Source organism: Chiloscyllium plagiosum, chromosome 28, assembly GCF_004010195.1.
Source record: "Chiloscyllium plagiosum isolate BGI_BamShark_2017 chromosome 28, ASM401019v2, whole genome shotgun sequence".
Classification (NCBI taxonomy): domain Eukaryota; kingdom Metazoa; phylum Chordata; class Chondrichthyes; order Orectolobiformes; family Hemiscylliidae; genus Chiloscyllium; species Chiloscyllium plagiosum.
In genome coordinates, this window is record NC_057737.1 from 50,414,951 (window position 1) to 50,437,505 (window position 22,555).

The following is a 22,555-nucleotide window of genomic DNA, read 5'->3' on the forward strand; positions in this document are numbered from 1 at the left end:
AGAGGGTTACCTCCGATTACAACAGGATCTGGACCAGATGGGCCAATGGGCTGAGAAGTGGCAGATGGAGTTTAATTCAGATAAATGCGGGGTGCTGCACTTTGGGAAAGCAACTCTTAGCAGGACTTGTACATTTAATGGTAAGATGCTAAGGTGCTAGGGAGTGTTGCTGAACAATGAGACCCTGGAGTTCAGGTTCATAGCTCCTTGAAAGTGGAGTCGCAGGTAGATAGGATAGTGAAGAAGCTGTTTGGTATGCTTTCCTTTATTGGTCAGAGTATTGAGTACAGGAGTTGCGGCTGTACAGGAAATTGGTAAGGCCATTGTTGGAATGTTGCGTGCAATTCTGGTCTCCTTCCTATCGGAAAGATGTTGTGAAACATGAAAGGGTTCAGAAAAGATTTACAAGGCTGTTGCCAGGGTTGGAGGATCTGAGCTTTGGGGAGAGGCTGAACAGGCTGGGGCTGTTTTCCCTGGAGCATTGGAAGCTGAGGGGTGACCACCTTGAGGTTTACAAAATGATGAGGGGCATGGATAGGATAAATAGACAAAAGTCTTTTCCCGGGGTCAGGGAGTCCAGAACTAGAGGGCATAGGTTTAGGGTGAGAGGGGAAAGATATAAAAGAGACCTAAGGGGCAACATTTTCATGCAGAGCGTGATACGTGTATGGAATGAGCTGCCAGAGGATGTGGTGGAGGCACATTTAAAAGGCATTTGGATGGGTATATAACTAGGAAGGGTTTGGAGGGATATGGGCCGGGTGCTGGCAGGTGGGACTAGATTGGGTTGGGATATCTTGTCGGCATGGACGGGTTGGACCGAAGGGTCTGTTTCCATGTTGTACATCTCTATGACTCTATCTTTGTATTGTCTGCAAACATAGCCAGAAAGCCCTCAGTTCCTTCATCTAGATTGTTAATGTATAAAGTGAAAAGTTGTGGTCCCAACACTGAGCCTTGCGGAACACCATTTGTCACCGGCTGCCACCCTGAGAAGGATTCTTTTATTCCCACTCTCTGCATTCTGCCAGACAGCCAAGCTTCTATCTATGTTCGCACCTTGTCTCTAACACCATGGCCCTTATCTTACTCAGTAGCCTTCTGTGTGACACCTTGTCAAAGGCCTCCTTGAAGTCCAGGCAAATAACATCCATTGGTTCTCTTTGGTCTGATCTGCTTGTTACCTCAAAGAATTCTAGCAGATTTGTCAGGCATGACCTCTTCTTGATGAAACCATGCTGACTTTGCCCTATTTTACCCCACACTTCCAAGTATTCAGGAATCTCGACCTTTAGGATGGATGCTGGGATCTTACCCACACTCGAGGTTAGGCTAATCAGTCTGTAATTTTTACATCTTTTGCCTTACTCCCTTTTTTAAACAGGAGTGTTATGTTAGTGATTTTCCAGTCCTGTGGGACCATCCTTGATTCTAGTGATTCCTGAAAGGTTACTACTTTCACCTCCACTATATCCTCAGCTATCTCCCTCAGAACTCTGTGACATAGTCCATCTGATCCAGGTGATTTATCCACCTTCAGACCATTTAGCACCTTCTCCTTGGTGATGTCTGCCATACTCAGCTCTGCCCCCATTCTCTTGAATTTTTGGGAAATTACTCGTGTCTTCCACTGTGAAGACTGATGCAAAATAATTATTCAGTTCCTCAGCCATTTCTTTGTTCCCCACTACTATCTCTCCAGCGTCATTTTCCAGCAGTTTAACGTCCATTTCTGTCTCTCTTTTGCCCTTTGTATATCTAAAGAAACTCTTCCAGTCTTCGTTTATAATACTGGTTAATTTACTCTCATTTAATTTTCTCCCTCCTTATTTCTTATTTTTTCGTTGCCTTCTGGTCATTGTAAGTTTCCCCAATCCTCTGGTTTCTTACTGTTCCTCACTACTTCATCTGCTTTCTCTTTTGCTTTTATGCTATCCTTGACTTCCTAGTCAGCTATGGTTGCCACATCCTCGTGTATCATGCTTCTTTTTCTTCAGGATGAATCTCTGCTGTGTCTCCTGAATTACTCCCAGAAACTCTTGCCATTGCTGTTCCACTGTCTTTTCTGCTCCTCTCCCAGTCAATTCTACTCCGCTCCTCCCTCATGCCTCTGTAGTTACCTTTATTCAACTGAAATACCATTACCTCTGATTCTACCTTCTCTCTCTCAAATTTGAGACTAAATAAGCTCTCTTATCAAGCCTGCCTCATGGTACAACACTAAATCCGGTATTGCCTGTTTCCCAGTGGGATCCATCATGTGTATCTTTTATCCTTTTAAACCTTTGTATCTGTACTTTAGCTCATCTTATAAGATTTTATGTAAATAATTTCCAACAGTAGTGTGTAAAAAATAAACTTTATCTTATTTAAAGAGCTTTGCTACTTTTTAAAGTTGAAACAGTCAAACTAAAAGAGCTAACGTTTAAGCACTCTACAAATTCATAATTCATGGACCACTTGAACACAGCTGAAGTGATCTTCGGGTTTCTATGTGAGGGGCTGAAAGATAGATGTTGCTTTTTGTTTATGTGAGTACTTGAGTCAGTGTTGGATATGATGGAGGATGTGATGGTGAGTTACTCCTTCAGAGAGCTCGAAGTAGTATGGGGACAACCTATTTCGTGGGGACAGCAGTAAGTAAATTATGTCTGGTGTAATTGAGTTTGAAGTGATAACTGGTGGAGGGTGGTTTTAGGAATGTTGAAGCTGGAAATAAATTTCCATAGATTGTGCTTAATCATTCCAAGAATATGGATGAGGGTAGTTCAGTTGATGTAGATTATATTGATTTTAGCTTTTGATAAAGCCCCATATGGGACACTGAGAATGTTAACGAACCTGGAATTGAGGGAAATGTGACAAAATGGATCGGAAACTGGCTAAGTAATAGGACAGCGCTGAAAATGTGTTGCTGGAAAAGCACAGCAGGTCAGGCAGCATCCAAGGAACAGGAGAATCGACGTTTCGGGCACAAGCCCTTCTTCAGGAACCTGCGATAGGGCTTGTGCAGAAGGGCTTGTGCCCGAAACGTCGATTCTCCTGTTCCTTGGATGCTGCCTGACCTGCTGTGCTTTTCCAGCAACACATTTTCAGCTCTGATCTCCAGCATCTGCAGTCCTCACTTTCTCCTCTAAGTAATAGGACACACAGGCTGTTTGACTTTAGGCCAGTGTCCAGTGGTGTACTACAGAGATCAGTACTGAGACCCCTATGATTTGTTATGTACATAAATGATATACATGAAAATGTGGAGGGAAGGCTAAGCAAATTTGCATTGATAGATTGGTTAGTAGTAAGATAGTTATCGGTTACAGGAATGTAGAGATGGGTAGTCAGATGGGCAGACCAAAGGCAAACGGTGTTTAATGAGAAAATGAGGACTGCAGATGCGAGCCATCAGAATCGAGAGTGTGGTGCTGGAAAAGCACAGCAGGTCAGGCTTATGCCCGAAATGTCGATTCTCCTGCTTCTCAGATACTGTCTGATCTGCTGTGCTTTTCCAGCACCACACTCTCGACGCATATGGTATTTAACTCTGATAAGTTTGAGGGGGTGCACTTTGGAAGAAGAAACAAGATGAGGGAGAATTTAATGAATGGCAGGATGCTGTAGGAAACCGGGATTTTAGGGTAATTATTCAGAGATCCCAGAAGTCGGCAGAACATGTGAATAGGATGGTTAAAACATATGGGACCCCTGTTTTCATCAGTTGTTGCATAGAGTTTAAGCACAAGAAGGTAATGTTGGAGTTGCATAGAGCATTGGTCAGGCAATAACTCGGGTACTGTGTGCAGTTCTGGTCACCTCACTACAAGAAGGATGTGGTAGCACTGGAGGAGTTACAGAGGACGTTCACCAGGATGTTGCCTGGGATGGAGAAATTGAATTATAAGGAGAGACTATAAGGTAGGCTTGGATTAATTTCTGTGGAGTAGAGAAAACTGAGGGTGAACATATCTGAGGTGTATTAGATTTGAGGAGTATGGACTGGATGAATAGAGATGGAAATGTGTTGCTGGAAAAGCGCAGCAGGTCAGGCAGCATCTAGGGAACAGGAGAATCGACGTTTCGGGCATTAGCCCTTCTTCAGGCTAATGCCCGAAACGTCGATTCTCCTGTTCCCTAGATGCTGCCTGACCTGCTGCGCTTTTCCAGCAACACATTTCCATCTCTGATCTCCAGCATCTGCAGACCTCACTTTCTCCACTGGATGAATAGAGGCCAGCTGTTCCCCTTGGTTGAGGGAGTCCATCAAAAGAGAACATATCTTTAGGGTTCGGGGCAGGAGATGCCGAGGGGATTTGGGGAAAGAACATTTTTACTCAGCAGGTGGTGGAAATCTGGGATGCACTGCCTGGGAGGGTAGTGGAGGCCGGAAATCTTACAACCTTTATTAAGAAAAAGTATTTGAACGAGTGCACTTCAAATATCATAATATTCATAGATATGGGACAAGTGCAGGAAATTGGGATTAGCACACTTTGTGGTAGTTATGTCAGTGCAGACTCGATGGTCCAAAGGCCTTTGCTGTGCTGTATGAATAGATGGGGGAAGGAATTGAGTAAAATGAGACGAAGGTCTGTCAACCACAGTGGGATGGGATTCATGACTATAGAAGAGAGAATCTAACCATTCTCTAATGTGTTGCATTATGTGCAGATGCTTCCTTTTGGACCTGTTTCCCATTGACAACATCTAGGTTACAAGGTCCATTCTTGGTTTTTTCACGCCTAATACTATTTTCATTGTGTTTTGATAGAACTGTATAGCTATACAGAGGGCCCTGAGCTTCACCTAAATCGGAAATGCTTTGAAGAAGAATTCAAGACTCATGGTAATGATCTTGCTTTTGATGTTAAATGCAAAAACAAACACTGCCTTTGTAAACTAGTGATGAGTGTGTTCTTGTAGATTGTTTATTTCGAGGCTTAGTCTAATTTTAGTCATGTTTAATGATTTTGACAAGTTCATTGATCCTTTGCTCTTTTAGCTTTTGAGGAAAATATTCATTTTGAACTATTTCATTGAAGGCTTCCTGGTGCTTGCCTTGTTAATTCTGGCCTAAAGTTATTTACCTCTGTTTTCTGGTCCAGAGGATATTTGTTGTCCTTTTCTGTCCTAATATTGAGCAAAACATTTGGTTTTTACGTTCTTGTACTCTTTCAGCAACTACTTTTCCCCACTGCTTTTCTCTGAACATACACAGAGGAACCTCAATTATCTGAATGAGATGGGCAGACACTATTTCATTCAGATAATTGATTATTCGGTTAATTGATTCAATGCCTTTCCTCTGGGGCTTGGAGTTTCTGTTAAGTCTGCTAACTGTTCAAGAAACTAGGCAGCAGCACACTGCGCGCGAGCCCACGCCCCGTCCGTCCGCTGCACCCCTCATCCAACACTGCCCCGCCTCCAACCCCGTGCAACCCTGCCTGCCCTCCAACACTGCCCCCGCCTCCAACCCTGCCTGCCCTCCAACACTGATAATCCAATATTTGGATAATTGATGTTTGGGTCATTGAGATTCCTCTATAAATGGTCCTCCCCAGTGGCACGAGAAAACTTCAAATGCATTCTACAAAAAGTTCCAACTTTGAATTTGTGCAAGTTAGACTGGAATAAAATTGAATACATTATGTTTATTATCATGTGTTGCTTCTACGACTGAGGCGGTCTGTGTCCATGTCTATCAAGACCTGGATGAAATCCAAGTTTGGACTGATAAGTGCCAAGATATAGTAACTTTAGACGTGTGCCAGACAATCACAATCACAGAGAGAGTCTAATCATATCCCCTTAGATGCAGTAATGTGATTGAATGTTGTCATTCATCTAAGCTTGAGAATAGTACCGCCTATAAATTCCCCTTTGCGCTACTCTGACTTGGACTTATTTTGCTTTTTCACTGTCATGTGGTCAACTTCCTGGACATCCCTTTCTAACAGTATTGTAGGTGTACATATGCACCCTGTGGGCTACTGTGATTCAAGAAGGTAGCTCAATACCATCTTTCAAGGGCAATTACCGATGGATGTAATTGCTGTGTCTACCTGTGAATTAATTTTGAAAAGCCTTGCTGTGGTTCTGTTCGCCAAGCTGGAAGTTTTTGTTGCAAACGTTTCGTCCCCTGTCTAGGTGACATCCTCAGTGCTTGGGAGGCTCCTGTGAAGCGCTTCTGTGGTGTTTCCTCTGGCATTTATAGTGGCCTGTCCCTGCCGCTTCCGGTTGTCAGTTTCAGCTGTCCGCTGTAGTGGCCGGTATATTGGGTCCAGGTCTATGTGTTTGCTGATGGAGTTTGTGGATGAGTTTCTGGTGAGTTGTTGTCTGAGTGTGGCTGTTGGTTTGTGTGCTGTTATAACTCCTAGTGGTCGCGGTAGTCTGGCTGTCAGTTCAGAGATGTTCACTACTAAGGTACATAGGAAAGCCACACATACAGACCAAGTCCTGAACTATGAAAGCAACCACCCCAATACACACAAACGAAGTTGCATCAAGACACTATTCAAAAGGGCCACAACACACTGCAGCACACCAGAACTGCAAAAAGAGGAAGAGGAACACCTATACAAGGTATTTGCCAAAAACGGATAACCTCGCAATTTCATCAACAGATGCCGAAGAGAAAGACAACGGAACGAGGACATGCCGCAACCCAAAGGACTAGCCACACTACCATACATCAAGAACATCTCTGAACTGACAGGGAATGGAGGGAATGTCTTATGAGGAAAGTTGAGGGACTTGAGGCTCTTTTTATTCGAGAGGCGGAGGTTGAGAGATGACTTAATTCAGACTTGCAAGATAATCAGAGGGTTAGATCGGGTGGACAGTCAGGACCATTTTCCTAGGATGGTGATGGCTCGCATGAGGGGGCATAGCTTTAAATTGAGGCGTGATAGACATAGGACAGATGTCAGAGGTAGTTTCTTTACTCGGAGAGTAGTAGGGGCTTGGAATGTACTGCCTGCAAAAGTAGTAAACTTGCCAACTTTAAGGGCATTTAAATGGTCATTGGATAGGCATATGGACGAGAATGGAATAGTGTAGGTTAGATGGGCTTAGATTGGTTTCACAGGGTGGTGCAACATCGAGGGCCAAAGAGCCTGTACTGCGCTGTAAAGTTCTATGTAGTTTGTGTTGAGTTAAGTTTATGATAGTTCGAGCACAGTAGGTTAGATTTTGGCTTGGTATAATCAAGGATTGATTTTGACTTGGGACTTCCAGAGTTTGGAAGCTTTTGTTGTTATGGAAGAGATCTACCTGGAATCAGAAGCACAGTACAATTTATCTCCTAGAAAAGAACATAGAACAACTCTGAGATAAAGTTCCCTTAATGATAGTTTGAGTAATTTCTGGGCTCGGGTTCTGTCACTCTTTCTTTTCCAAGTGTTCTGCTGTTATATCTTTAATAGTGGACTTCAGCATTTTTCTCTGCTACCAACATCAGGCTAACATGTCCCATTTCCTCTGTCTCCTTTTAAAAATAGTGAGCTTACATTAGTTACTCTTTAATCCATAGGAACTGAAAGACCAGTTAGAATTGAGAAAAATCTTAACTTCCAGCGAAACAAAGCTTTCACCTATTCCCAAACATGATCAAATCCAGAGAGACTCTGCTTCTACTTTAAATCTCACGTTTGAACAAACTGATTCTTCCCAGTTATTTTGTTTGAATTGTGAAGGCATCTTACATGGAATAATCACACAACCTAAAGCTTGGACTTTCCCATTTGCTTAACAACCTGGTGAAGGGCTTAACCCGAAAGGTTGACTCTCCTCCTCGGAAGCTGCCTGACCTGCTGTGCCTTTTCACCACCGCACGTTTTGACTCTGACTCTCCAGCATCTGCAGTCCTCACTTTCTCCCTCTTCCTGATAAAGACAGAGAAAGGCACTTGACAGGCCAGTCTTTTAGGAATACAGGATCACATCCTGCCCTAGGTGGATGGTGTCATGGATGCTTCGGCTTGGGGTGGTGTAGGACTGTTCTGGGTGAATCGTGCGGTCCAGCACGGTGCCAGGGTGAGTCAAATGTGCCCTGTGAAGATCTTGTAGTCCGTGCTGAGGAGGGAGACCAGATGCCAGTTCTTCAACAAATGCAGATTCCCCCTTCTTGGATGTCAGAATGATAACTGCCCTGCCCCAACAATAGGGGTATCTCTCCAGCCATGGTACATTATTTTGGGGCCCAGCGTGGTTGCACCCTGAATGCTTTTTAAGACCTCCGCAGTCACCCTATCCAGCCCAGGGACTTGCCCCTAGAAAGTCAGCCAAGGGCACTGGTCAGAAACTCCAAACTTGAGTGGCATTGAGCTGGACAGACCCGGAGAGAAGAGAACCATTTGGTATTCCCTCACTTGGGCCCTGATGCCCTCAGGATCCAAGACGAGGCATCCATCATTGTCTAGCAGCACAAGGAGCTGCTGGCAGACCCCTAGCCTTTTTTCCAGCAAGTAGAAGAAGGGGGAGATGTGATTGAGATTCTGGAGGAACTGGACCCACAATCTCACACAGCATCCAGAGACCAAATGAAATACAGATCCTAGAGTGTGGCCACATTCTCCTTGGCTTCCCACAGACCGGATGTGCATTGAGCTGGCTGAGACACGACTTGAGCACCTGCTCCAACTTTCCAATACTGGAATTTGACCTCTTTCTCAACCTCATCATATACTGTTGACAAAAGACACAGATGAGAGTCTTGCACATGTCCCACCATAACCTTGAGGTTCAGAAGTGGCAAAAAGAATCCTGGAATCATTCCTCTTCCAGCAACAGGTTATTAAAGTGTCAGTACACTAGCCTCACCCAAGCTCAAAACATAACTAGCTCTGCCAAAACCAGGCTGTGATTGTGGAATGGCACTTGCCACATGGAGGCCTTTTGAACACTGGAATTGTACAGGCGGTCAATTCTATACACTCTGACCCCTGGCCTCTCAAAGGTGAAGGCAAGGGAATAGGAGTGAAGAATTCACCAAACATCTAACAACTTGAAGGTCTTAAGCAAGACCCTCAGCTTCCCCACCATTCTGAGTTCTTGTGGGTACTGCTACATTCCCTGCTGTTGAGGATGCCATTGAAATTTCTCCTGTCAATGAATTGACCCTCAGCAATGAAGTGAAGAAAAGTAGACAATTCTTCAAAAGTCTGCTTTGGTCCTATCCAAGGTGTGTGTACATTCATGAAGCACCGTGCCTCTGAAACAAACTGTGAATTGGAGCAGACTGCCCGGCACATGCTACTTGACACTCAAGATCTTCAGCTGGAAAAAAGGATAAGATAGCCACCTTGCTAGAATTGGAGGCTGGGTGATTCATGATGACCTTTCACTGCCACCCAAGGAGACTTATAGCTTTATCTCCTGAAACAGTATGGATTTCTCGCAGGAGGCTCACTGATTACTCCTGTTCCCTGAGGACCGAGAGGATGTGAAATCTGTGCTGGACCTTCCTGCTACCACTGACATTGAGGCTAGGTTTGGATGTCCTCATGGTTGCACTATGTGGCACTGTCACCAGTTAAAATAATGAAACCGCATTACTGAGCCAGCAGAGGGGGCTTTCTTTCCCCTCTGTTCCCTGAGGATGCTACAAAGGAAACTTTGGGCGGCACGGTGGCACAGTGGTTAGCACTGTTGCCTCACAGTGCCAGAGACCTGGGTTCAATTCCCGCCTCAGGTGACTCCATGTGGAATTTGCACATTCTCCCCGTGCCTGTGTGGGTTTCCTCCGGGTGCTCCGGTTTCCTCCCACAATCCAAAAATGTGCAGGTTAGGTGAATTGGCCATGCTAAATTGTCTGTAGTGTTAGGTGAAGGAGTAAATGTAGGAGAATGGTTCTGGGTGGGTTGCACTTCGGTGAGTCGGTGTGGACTTGTTGGGCAGAAGGACCTGTTTCCACACTGTAAGTAATCTAATCTAATCACCGTCTCACGTTCCTGTCCACTCCTGATGCCGCTAATAGCTGTCAGACAGATGTGACCAGAAGTGATAGAGAATTCTAGTGGTCCATAGTCAACTGGACTCTGCCTCGGCGACCCAGCATCACTTGGAAAAGGTCCTGGGATACTCATTGGGGATGAGGGCGACCTCATCTATGAGCGCCATGTCACCTTACATCCCTGGGTCTGAGGTTGCTATTTTCTGGAAGGGAGCCTGCAAAATTGGGGGGCTTGATAGTCCTGGGAGGCCACCCCCAAATATTTGTGTTTTTTTTTGCAGGCCTTCCTGCCCTATGTATACTCTTCCTCCTGCTGCTGATGATACCATTGAGCAATGCTGCTGATTCCTCCTGCAGGGTTTGAAGGGGGTCTATGAGGGGAGGGGCAACAGTGCCAGTCGTGGCAGATTGATTGTTGGTCATAGCCTTGGAGGGAGGGCAGTGCCTTCTGAGGTGCATCATATCCTTACAGTCATCAGTTAACAACCAGAACACCCCAATATGCATTGTCCTCATGCTGGGCTGTAAATGCACCCTCCATGAGGCAGACTAGGCAGATGAAAGCCTGGTGCTGGAAGGTGTAAATGTGTCTCTGGCAGGCTTCCTTCAGACTGAACAACAAGACACCATACCTGACCTTATTTCCCCAAGCTGGTGGAAGTGGGGAGAAGAAGCTGAGATGGCAGAAAGGGCGGGATATTCAGAGGGTCAACAGGCAAGAGCGTTCCGCCAACAGTAAACCACTTCTCCAGGGCAAGGTGTACCTCCTGCTCAATCTTCAGAAAGGACACCACCTTCCCATACATTTCATTCAGTGACTATGGTGGGGGTGCTGATGATCACTGCCAAAGCTGTTGCATTTGCCTCCATGGTCATCTCTGTGTGAGTGGAACATTTCACCTGGTACTGTTTTAGTCATATCAGTAAAGGGCGACGAGGCCCCTTGTGGTGGTGGTGGGGGCAGCAGCGGCAGGCATGAGGAATGCAGAGCATGCACCCAATGCCACATTGAATGACTGGGTCATGCTCTATTTGTTGCTGCAGAGGTTTCTGTGTTCGTCATCACTTCCGCCAACCAGAGCTGCCACCACCTCTCAAAAAGCAGAAAAGTAACAGTAAAAAGTCTTGTTAGGCCTCACCAGCCAGCACAGTTCCTTAGGCAGCCATGTCCCAAATTGCTACACAACCCATACGTCCCACACAACAGTTCCCTGATACCTAAAGGCAGTAGTTATACCTGCAAATGATGTTGGTATAGGCCACAGTCAGGAAGTAGTGGTAAGAGAGAGCCTAGACTTGTTACAATTCTAAGCCCCAGACGACAGTCACTCACAGGCAAGGACTCAAGCTCCAAGCTGCTCATGTCCAGGCCTGAATCCTCTGACTGAAGAATAAAGTCCCGGCACCAGGAACTAACCGTCCCAAGCAGCGGACTGAGTGGGGGAAAAAAACAGGCTCCAAGAACAGGTCCTCCGAAGCATCACCTGGTGGGGGGAATGTCTGGATGTCTAGCTCCAGGCTCCCCAGGCACGAAATGAGTAGAAATGCAAGTCACCAGACTTCTCAGGGCAGAAGCAACATAGATCCCCATACTTGAGTCCCTCCAGGCAGGCAGCAGTAGCTCCTCCCAGGACAGCAGGTCTTTCCACTTTACTCTTCAATATCCAACTGATACAGTTAAAAAGCATAGTGCAAACTCCCAGCGCACTGGAAAGCAACCATCTACCACCATCTTCTGTCTCCTAACATCAAGCCAATTTTACATCTAATTGACTAGCTCTCCTTTGATCCCATGTGATCTCACCTTACTAACCACTCTACTATGCGGAACCTGGTCGAAGACCTTGCTGAAGTCTATATAGGTGATATAGTGTGATGCCCTAAATTATCCCCTTGGTGACCTCTTCAAAAAAAATTCAATCAAGTTCATTTGACATGATTTTGAGATGTACAAAGCTATATTGACTATCCCTAATCAGTTTCTGCCTTTCCAAACATATGTAGATCCAGTCTTTCAGAATCCTCTCTGGCAATTTATCCACCACTGACATCAAGCTCACCAGCCTGAAGTTCCCTGACTTTTCCTTGCTGCCTTTCTTAAATGATGGCATGACACAACCACTCTCCAGTCGTCTTGCATCTCTACTGAAACTGTCTATGATATGAATATGTCCGAAAGGGGCCTTGTAATTTTTTTTTCCCTAGCTTCCTATAATGTCCTGGGATGCATTTGATCAGGTCCCAGAGATTTATCTACCTTTGTGTTTTAAGACCTCCATCAGGACCTTGTTGATCTTTAATGTGTCCGATTCTTTTCTATAGTTACTCTTTTGCCCTTCATATACTTTAATCTCTTTGGATTCTCTTTTCTCTATCTGTCAAAGCTATCTTGTGTCCCTTTTAGCCCTCCTGATTTCCCTCTTAAGTGTGCTTTGATACGCCTGAAGAGATTCACTTGAGCCAGCTACTCTTACATGACACGTCTCCTTTTTCCTGACCAGAGCTTCAATACCTGTAGTCACCCAGTGTTCCCTACTCCTGACAGCCTTGCCTTTCTCACTAACTAGAACATGCTGGCCCTGAACTCTTGTAATCTGACTTTTGAAAGGCTCCCACTTGCCAGATGTCCCATTATGTGCGAACAGCGTCCCCCAATCAACTTTTGAAAGTTCCTAATGCCATCAAAATTGTACTTGCCCCAGCTTAGAACATTAACTTATGGACCAGACCTATGCTTTTCCGTAACTACTTTAAAACTAATTGAATTATGATCACTGGTCCCAATTATGCCCCCTCCAACACATCTTCACTTGCCCTGCTTTATTTCCCAAGATGAGGTCGGGTTTTGCCCCTTATTTAGTAGGGCCACTACATATCGATTGGGAAAGTTTTCATGAATGCACTTTGGGCATTGTCTCTGTGGACTTTGGCAAGGCATTCATTAAGGTTCTGCATGGTAGACTGGTTGGCAAGGTTGGATCGCATAAAATTCGCGGAGAGCTAGCCATTTGGATTCAAAATTGATCTGAAGGTAGGAGACAAGTGATAATGTAGGATTGTTTTTCGGACTGGAGGCCTGTGACCAGTGGTTCACAAGAATCAGTGCTGTTTCCACTGCTTTTTGTCATACAGATAATTTGGATGTGAATATAGGAGGTGTGGTTAATAAGTTTGCAGATGACACCAAAATTGGTTTTGTAGTGGACAATGATGAAGGTTATCTCTGAGTACAACAGAACCTTGATCAGATGGGCAAGTGAGCTGAGGAATGGCAGATGGTGTTTAATCTAGACAAATGTAGCGTGCTACATTTTGGTAGGGCAAATTAGGGCAGGACTGATACATTTAACGGTATCATTGGGGAATATTGCCTAGCAAAGAGACCTTGAGGTGAAATTGCATAGTTTATTGAAAGTGGAGTCACACGTGGACAGTGTAGTGAAAAAGGTATTTGTTGTGCGTGCCTTTATTGGTCAGTGCATTGAGCATAAGTTTGGAAGTTATTTTGTGGCTGTACAGGACATTGGTTAGGCCACCTTTGGAAGATTGGTTCAGTTCTGGCCTACCCTGCTGTTGGAAGGATGTTGTGCAACTTGAAAGGGTCCAGAAAAAAATTGAAAGGATATTGAGCTATTGGAAGAGGCTGAATAGGCTGGGGCTGTTTTCCCTGGAGCATTGGAGGCTGAGAGGTTTATAAAATCCTGAGGGGAATGGATAGGGTAACTAGACAAGGTTTTTTCCCCCTGGCAAAATTAGGGGACATGGGTTTAAGGTGAGAGGAGAAAGATTTAAAAGAGATCTAAGGGGCAACTTTTTTCACACAGAAGCTGATGTGTATATGCAGTGGGCTGCCAGAGGAAGTGGTGGAGGCTGGTACAAATACAACATTTAAAAGGCATCTGGATGGGTATATGAATAGGAAGAGTTTAGAGGGATATGTGTTGACAAATGGGACAAGATTAATTTGGAATATCTCGTCAGCATTGGCAAGTTGGACCAAAGGGTCTGTTTCCATACTGCATATTTCAATGACTCTAAAATTCTTAACAAATTCCACTCTATCCAAGTCCTTAACACTATTGCAGTCACCGGCTATGTTTGGAAGGATGTATCATTCTTATATTTGTTCCTCAGTTTCCCATTGACTATGGGGCCGGGCTATAGTACAATCTTATAAAATTGGTCACTCCCTTCTTATTTCTCAGTTCCACCTATACAGCCTCACCAGACTCTAAGTGCTGCTGAGATCTTTTGGAAAGACATTGTTTGATTAGATGTAGTCAGCATGGCTTTGTGCATGGGAGATCATGCCTGTCAAATTTTTTTAGAGTTCTTTGATGAAGTGACCAGGAAGGTTGACGAGGGCAGGGTGATAGATGTAACCTTTATGGATTTCAAAAAGGCCTTTGATAAGGTTCCACATGGTACAGGTCGTTCTGCTATAATGTATGTTTTATTAATGCAAATTTTCTATAACACGACTGACAAATTGGGGACACTTTCTAAAGTGCCAACTTTTAAAACATGTATTGGTTATAACACAATTCTTGCCCCATTAGTTTAAATAGTGCTATTATCATGCAATTTTGCACAAGAACGGAACTACCATGTTGTAGCAGAACCAACTGTAGGCTGCTTCGGAAGGTTAGATTGCATGAAGTATAGGGAGAGCTGGCAAATTGAATACACAATTGGCTTGATATTAGAAAGCAGAGAGTAATAGTGGAAGGATGTTTTTTGGACTAGAGACCTGTGACTACTGGTGTACCTTGGGTTGGTGTTGGGGTCATTACTGTTTGTTATCTATGTCAATGATTTGGATGAGAATGTACAAGGCATGATTAGTAGTTTGCAGATGACAACTAAAATGAGCAGTATCATGGACAGGGAGGAATGTTCTCAGAAATTGCAACAAGACATTGTTCAGCTGGGGAAGTGGGCCAGAAAATAGCAAATGGAGTTTAATATAAATAAGTGTGAAGTCTTGTGTTTTGGAAAGTTGAATCAAGGTAGAAGTTTCATGATGAATGGTAGGGTCTTAAGGAGTGTATTGGAACAGAGGGACCTTGGAGTTCAGCTGCATGGTTCGCTGAAAGTGGAGTCACAGGTAAGATTTGGAGATGCCGGTATTGGACTGGGGTGTACAAAGTTTAAAAGTCACACAACACCAGCTTATAGTCCAACAGGTTTAATTGGAAGCACTAACTTTCGGAATGCTGCTGCTTCTGATGGTTGTGGACTACACAATTGTACAACACAATTTTTTTTTAGATTATATTAGATTACTTACAGTGTGGAAACAGGCCCTTCAGCCCAATAAGTTCACACCGACCCGTCGAAGCGCAATCCAGACCCATTCTCCTACATTTAACCCTTCACCTAACACTACGAGCAATTTAGCATGGCCAATTCACCAAACCTGCACATTTTTTGGACTGTGGGAGGAAACCGGAGCACCCGGAGGAAACCCATGCAGACACTGGGAGAATGTGCAAACTCCACACACAGAGTCGCCTGAGGCGGGAATTGAACCTGGGTCTCTGGTGCTGTGAGGCAGCAGTGCTAACCACTGTGCCACCGTGCAAAAGTTTACAGTGTGATGTAACTGAAATTATACATTGAAAAGTACCTTGATTGTTAAGTCTTTCATCTGTTAGAATGACCATGTTTGTTTCACTTCTTTCATATGTAAATCACAAACTGTTTTTTTTAATTTACATTCTCAGGGCCTGTCTCTGTGCTGTAGGATTCTGTGACTTTATGGAAAATGCCATTCCCCTCCTCTCTTCCCTCCCCTTCTATCCTCCTCATAGTATCTGTACCCCAAAATATTGAACTCCCTCAGCCATGTATCTGTAATACCTTTGATGTCCCAGTACATTGTACCCATTCTTGCTCTGAATTCATCTGTCTTACCTGTCAGGCCTCTTGCAGTGAAATAAATGCACTTTAACCTATGCCCTCTAGTTCTGACTCCCTGACCCCAGGGGAAAACACCTGGCTATTTATCCTATCCATGCCCCTCATGATTTTATAAATCTCTATAAGGTTACCCCTCAGCCTCTGATACTTCAGGTTTGGGGTGAGAGGGGAAAGATATAAAAGAGAGATTGGGTTGGGATATCTGGTTGGCATGGACAAGTTGGACCGTAGGGCATGACTCTAACTCATCAGTCTTCCCTAGTTTCTGTCATGCTCTTGTGCCTGTCTTATCTGTTTAACTTGTTCTGTTTAACTTCTGTACTGGCCTCGACCTTCTCCTTTTGTCTCACTACTGTTAAAGGGCCCACCCCTAGTTTAAACCCACGTAGTTCTAACAAATCACCCCCCCAGGATGTTGATTTCCCTCGAGTTCAGGTGTGACCTCTGCCTTAGAGGTGTTCCCAATTATCCAATAGTCTGAATTCCTAACCTCTGCAGCAGCTACTCAGCATGCATTCATCTGCCTATTTTCCTATTTCTATTCTTACTAGTGCATGGTTCCAAGAGTAGTCCAGAGTTAACTACCTTTGAGGTCCTGCTTTTTAACTTCTTGTCTAATGCTCTATATTCACTCTGTAGAACGTCATCCCTTTTTCTGTCTGTTTTTTTTTTTGTCCCAATCTGTGCAATGACCTCTGGCTGCTCAAGCACCCCTTTTGAGAAATTGCTGCAACCGCACTGAGGCATTCTTTTTCCCAGGCACCAGGAAGACAGCATACCATCCTGGAGTCTTGCTCGTGGCTGCAGAAACACCTTTCCATGACCCTGACTAGAGAGTCCTCTATCCTAGTGCTCACTTAGGAACATGATCTGTGGGGACTGTTTGAAACACAGGGTCTGTTTCCATGCTGTATAACTCTGTGACCCTCCTAAGAAGTAACAGTAACCGTAGATTATACATTGCCTTGATCCTGATCCACCATTCAGAAGATCACAGATGATCTTTTTGCTTCCAGATCCTCTTGCTTTTGTATTCCATATCACTTAATTTCCTGAGAGATCAAAAATCCATTTTAATATACTCTGTGATGTGGAGGTGCTAGTGTTGGACTGTGGTGGACAAAGCCAGAAGTCACACAACACCTGGTAGCAGTCCAACAGGCTTATTTGAAATCAAAACCTTTTGGAGCACTGCTCCCTTGTCAGATGATATCACCTCTGGAGTAGAGAATTCTAAAGAGGGACAGCCCTTTGTGGAATAAACACTGCACATTTTGATGCAAAGTTTTCAATCCCTTATCCTAAGACTGTACTCCTCTGTCACAGTTTCCCAAGCCAGAGCATATGACATCTTCATGTCAAGAGTAAGTCCGTTCAGGATCTCGTTTATTTTGATTAGATCACCTCTCATTCTTCTAAAAATTAAAAGTAAAAGTCAGTTAGCTGGATAGTTGATTTGTGAGGCATAATGATGCTAACAGCCTTGTTTCAATTCCTGTTCTGACTCAACTTTGATCTTGCCTGAGATGTTGTCACCTCAGGTTGACCTCCATCAGTTGTGTGCCTCCCTTTCTTGCTTTCTCTTCTTGTCTCTCTTCTTGTCTCTCTTTCTCTCTCTCTCTCTCTCTCTCTCTCTCTCTCTCTCTCTCTCTCTCTCTCTCTCTCTCTCTCTAATGAGAAAGCATGATGCGGAGGTGCCAGGGTTGGACTGGTTTGGACAAAGTTAAAAATGACACAGCACCGGGTTATAGTTCAACAGGTTTATTTGAAAGTACAAACTTACAAATAAACCTGTTGACTATAAACTGGTGTTGTCATTTTTAACGACTGAGAAAGCAGCGATGCTTACATTCTTTTAAACTCCAGACAGTAGGGTAAGTTGGGGTAGGCAATGGCTGTGTCATATTACCACTTGACTATTAATCCAGAGATCCAGGTACTATTCTGGACACATGGTGGAATTTGAATTCGGTAATAATTTGGAATTGAGTGTCTAACCAGTAGACCATTGCTTCTCGTCAGGAAAAACCCAACTGGTTTACTACTGTCCTTTAGGGATGGAAATCTGCCACCCTTGCCTAGTCTGGCCTACATATGACTCCAGACCCACAGCAACGTATTCGACTCTTAATTGCCCTCTGGGCAATTCGGGATGGGCAATGCATGCTGGTCCAGCCAGTGACGTCTACATCCCATGAATGAAAAAAAAACTCACTTTGCACAGCCATCAAAGGACAACTCTCTCATTTTTCATCCCTTTGGTTTAATAGAACCAAAGGATTAGAACTTACATCATGTGAAATTAACCTTCTGAACTGTTTGCATTTACTTTCAGGAATGTGTTTTTGAAACAGAAATAAGACCTGTCCTAAACTGTGATTCCTGCTTATGTATATAACCAATACATAATAATAATTTGCTTTTTAGTGAAAGACAAGAAATGGACTGAAGTGGATATCTCAGAGCATCAGACACATGCCATGAGATTGCTGGATGGCCTGGAGGTAACTGCCAGGGAGAAAAGGCTGAAAGTGGCTCGTGCTATACTTTATATGGCACAAGGTAACATCTAGTTGCAAATGTTAAGCTTAATGTATGTAAATTGTTGATTTCTCACCTTGATGAAATAGAAGTGTGCAAAGTCAAAAAAGATTCAAATAGAGAAAAACTCCAGTGCCAACATAAATATGTGCAGATGAAATACAGCATAGGATGCAAAATAAATTTCAGCTTTACCTTAACCTTAGTAGCCAATGCAGCAGAAATATGATATATTTAAATTTTCTGAAACAGGCAGTTGATTGCTGCATAAGAATGGGATGGTGGCAGAGTGGTTTGCACTACTGCCTCACAGTGCCAAGAACCCAGATTTGACTCCAATCTTGGGTGTCTGTGAAAGTTTGCACATTCTCCCACTTTGCACAGGTTTCTGTTAGGTGCTCCGATTTCCTGTCACAGTCTAAAGATATATAGTTTGCTGGATTGGTCATGTAAAATTGCCTTGTTCTGTCCATGGTTGTGCAGGCTAGGTAGATTAATCATGGTAAACGCAGGATTAGAGGGATAGGATGGAAGTGGGTCGAGGTGGGATGCTCTTTGGAAGATCAGTGCAGACTCAATGTGTCGAATGGCTTCTTTCTGCACTGCAGGGATTCTATGATGAATCATTTATTGACATTGATACATAGAGTCAGAGAGATGTACAGCATGAAAACAGACCCTTCAGTCGAACCCGTCCACGCCGACCAGATATCTCAACCCAATCTAGTCCCACCTGCCAGCACCCGGCCCATATTCCTCCAAACCCTTCCTATCATATACCCATCCAAATGCCTCTTAAATGTTGCAATTTACCAGCCTCCACCACATCCCCTGGCAGCACATTCCATACACGTAACACCCTCTACGTGAAAAAGTTGCCCCTTAGGTCTCTTTTATATCTTTCCCCTCTCACCCTCTAGTTCTGGACTCTCCGACTCCAGGGAAAAGACTTTGTCTATTTATCCTATCCATGCCCCTCATAATTTTGTAAACCTCGAAGGTCACCCCTCAGCCTCCGACACTCCAGGGAAAACAGCCCCAGCCTGTTCAGCCTTTCCCTGTAGCTCAGATCCTCCAACTCTGGCAACATCCTTGTAAATCTTTTCTGAACCCTTTCAAGTTTCACAACATCTTTCCAATAGGAAGGAGACCAGAATTGCGACCAATATTCCATCAGTGGCCTAACCAATGTCCTGTACAGCCACAACATGACCTCCCAACTCCTGTACTCAATACTCTGACCAATAAAGGAAAGCCTATCAAATGCCGCCTTCACTATCCTATCTACCTGCGACTCCACTTTCAAGGAGCTATGAACCTGCACTCCAAGGTCTTTGTTAGGAACAATCCCTAGGACCTTACCATGTCACCGTGGAATGGGATTCTGACTTCTGTAAATTAATTTCACTTTATCTGTCACAACTGAGTTTTTATCCTAATTCTAGATGAACAGCTGGAGTCTAGTCTACTTGATCACATTCCCCTGTAATTTAGTAGTGTAAATGGAATATTTTGGATTGAGAGGAGGTGTATCTCCTTTTAATGAGATTTTTATAGTGCAGATGTGTTTATCTCTAGTGTTTAAGAGCAGCCACATATTTGTAAATGTTTTGCATAAGGGCAAGAGAGAGGGCTGAGTGGTGATCTGATTGAAGTATATTCAAAGTTTGTGAGAAGATTTGTAGCTCGGGTGCTCGTTGCTGTGGTTCTGTTCGCCGAGCTGGAAGTTTTTGTTGCAAACGTTTCGTCCTCTGTCAAGGGGACAATTTCATCAACAGATGCCTAAGGGAAAGACAACGCAACGAGGACATGCCGCAACCCAAAGGACTACCATACATCAAGAACATCTCTGAACTGACAGCCAGACTACTGCGACCACTAGGACTTATAACAGCACACAAACCAACAGCCACACTCAGACAACAACAACAAAGAACAGACAGGGAATTCCTAGAAGCATGGCACTCATCCACAAACTCCATCAACAAACATATCGACCTGGACCCAATATACCGGCCACTACAGCGGACAGCTGAAACTGACAACCGGAAGCGGCAGGGACAGGCCTCTATAAATGCCAGAGGAAACACCACAGAAGCGCTTTACAGGAGGCTCCCAAGCACTGAGGATGTCACCTAGACAGGGGACGAAATGTTTGCAACAAAAACTTCCAGCTTGGCGAACAGAACCACAGCGGTTAAAGTATATAAAATTGAGGGAGTTGATAGGCTGGAAAGATAGTTTTTTTTCCTTTAGGCCATTAAAAAGGGAGTCATAATCTTTTGGCAAAGCTAGCATGTTTCGAGGGGATTGTGGGTGTAGGGGGTCTGAAATACATTGCCTGGGAGGGTAGTTGAAGCAGGAAACCTCCCAAACTTCAAAAAGTACTTGGATGAGCACTTGAAATGTCATGACATTCAAGACATGGGCCATGTGCTGGAAACTGAGACTGGTGTAGATTTGGGTTTTTTTTTTAAGTGTTCTGATGGGCTAAATACCTCTTCAGTTCTGTATTATTCTATGAATCAATTTTCTCCATCTTTTTATAAGTTTCAACACTTTGTAGATATGTTCCTAATCAGCCTGCTGAGATGTTATTCCACACCTTTAGATAAGGTGGGGCATGAAACTGTTCATCACTTTGTGGTACGCTTAGTTTTGATTGGATATTCTCCTTGACTGCCTTTGTTGGCCACAGGTGGTTCATCTTTCTCACATATAATTGCTAGCCCTCAACCAAAATATTTTTAATCCTCCTTCATTACCCACAACTGGATCTAAAATATCCTGCTCTCTTATCTACAACATACTGCTCTAAGAAGCAATCCCTGATGAACACTAGAAATACATATTCTGCGTTGTCCTTGCCCATTTGTCCAGTGAATAGCAGGTTAAAATTACTCATGAGAATTGTAGTGCCCTTCTTAAATGCATCCATAACTTGCCAAATTGTGCTATAAAATGAAACGTTCAGCGCCTAAAAGGAAATATTCTGGAAAGGCTCAAACTATATTGAGAACTGTTTGTGGCTCTTTCAGGTGCTTATTCTGCACGTCTGATATTTTCTGATTTTAGCGAGTTTCTGATTTATTCCCTATTTCTTCTGGCTGGTTTTAGTCGACTAAAGTGATTCTGTTCATCCTTGTCCAAATGTGCAGCTATCACTTTCACAATCTCATTATTTATTTTGGCAACCAATTATTTTTTCCTTTCAAGGATAATTGTCACAGACATCCCCACCTTTGTCATTCACCCCATTCACATCTCAAGCCCTTACCATCCTCCAATGCTTGGAACATTTTCTTTGCTGCATATGTTGAAGCTCTTGTCACATGATGTTGAAGCAAGTTGATAGTGATTTTTTTTTGCTGGCTTGCAGGTACTTTTGGTGAATGTAACTCTGAAGACGAGGTCCAGCAATGGATGAGATATAATATATTTCTGCTGCTTGAAGTTGGCACCTTTACTGCATTGGTGGAACTACTCAGCATGGAGATTGAGTGAGTGCAGACTTTCAAGGATTTTCCAAAATGCTGCACTACGGGTTCATGCGGATGGGTTGACTGCAAGGTGACAAGCGGCCTTAAGTTGCTTGTTACCACAATGCTTTTGGTAATGTGATTATGACCCTTGATTAACAGACACCTCTGCAGACACACATGCTGGCCCTCTTTCAATTCCTGTTGAGGCCTACCTACCAAACATAGTCATACAGTATTATAGCATGGAAACAGGCTCTTCAGCCCAAACTGATCCATGCTGACAATGATGCCCACTCAGTTAGTTCCAATTGCGCAAATTTGGTTCATTATCTCTCTATAAACCCTTCCCATCCATGTACCTATCCAAATCTTTTTTAAATGTTGCTATGGTACCTGCCTCAACTGCTTTCTCTGACAGCCCATCCCACATACGCACCACTCTCTTTGTAAAGAAGTTGCTCTTCAAGTCCTTCTTAAATCTTACCCCTTCACCTAAAAGCTGTGCCCTCTAGTTTTCAAATGTCCATCCCTGGGAACAAGGCTACATGCATTCATCCTATCTATGTCCCTCATGATTTTAAACACCTCAATAAGGTCACTGGCGTTTTCCTATGTTCCAAGGAATAAAATCCTATCCTGGCCAGTCTCTCCTTATAACTCACACCTAC

General features: G+C 43.9%; 1 protein-coding gene across 1 annotated transcript in view; it reads left to right on the plus strand.

Annotated features, from left to right (window-relative positions):
- The window catches only part of strip1 (striatin interacting protein 1), a gene marked incomplete at its 5' end in the record, with an annotated part of 196,340 nt that overhangs the window by 9,875 nt on the left and 163,910 nt on the right, over positions 1-22,555 (plus strand). The window contains 3 exons of the mRNA XM_043718937.1: positions 4,763-4,837; positions 18,292-18,426; positions 21,785-21,905. Of these exons, the coding sequence (XP_043574872.1) occupies positions 4,763-4,837; positions 18,292-18,426; positions 21,785-21,905 (331 nt within the window). The remainder of the gene's footprint in view (positions 1-4,762; positions 4,838-18,291; positions 18,427-21,784; positions 21,906-22,555) is intronic.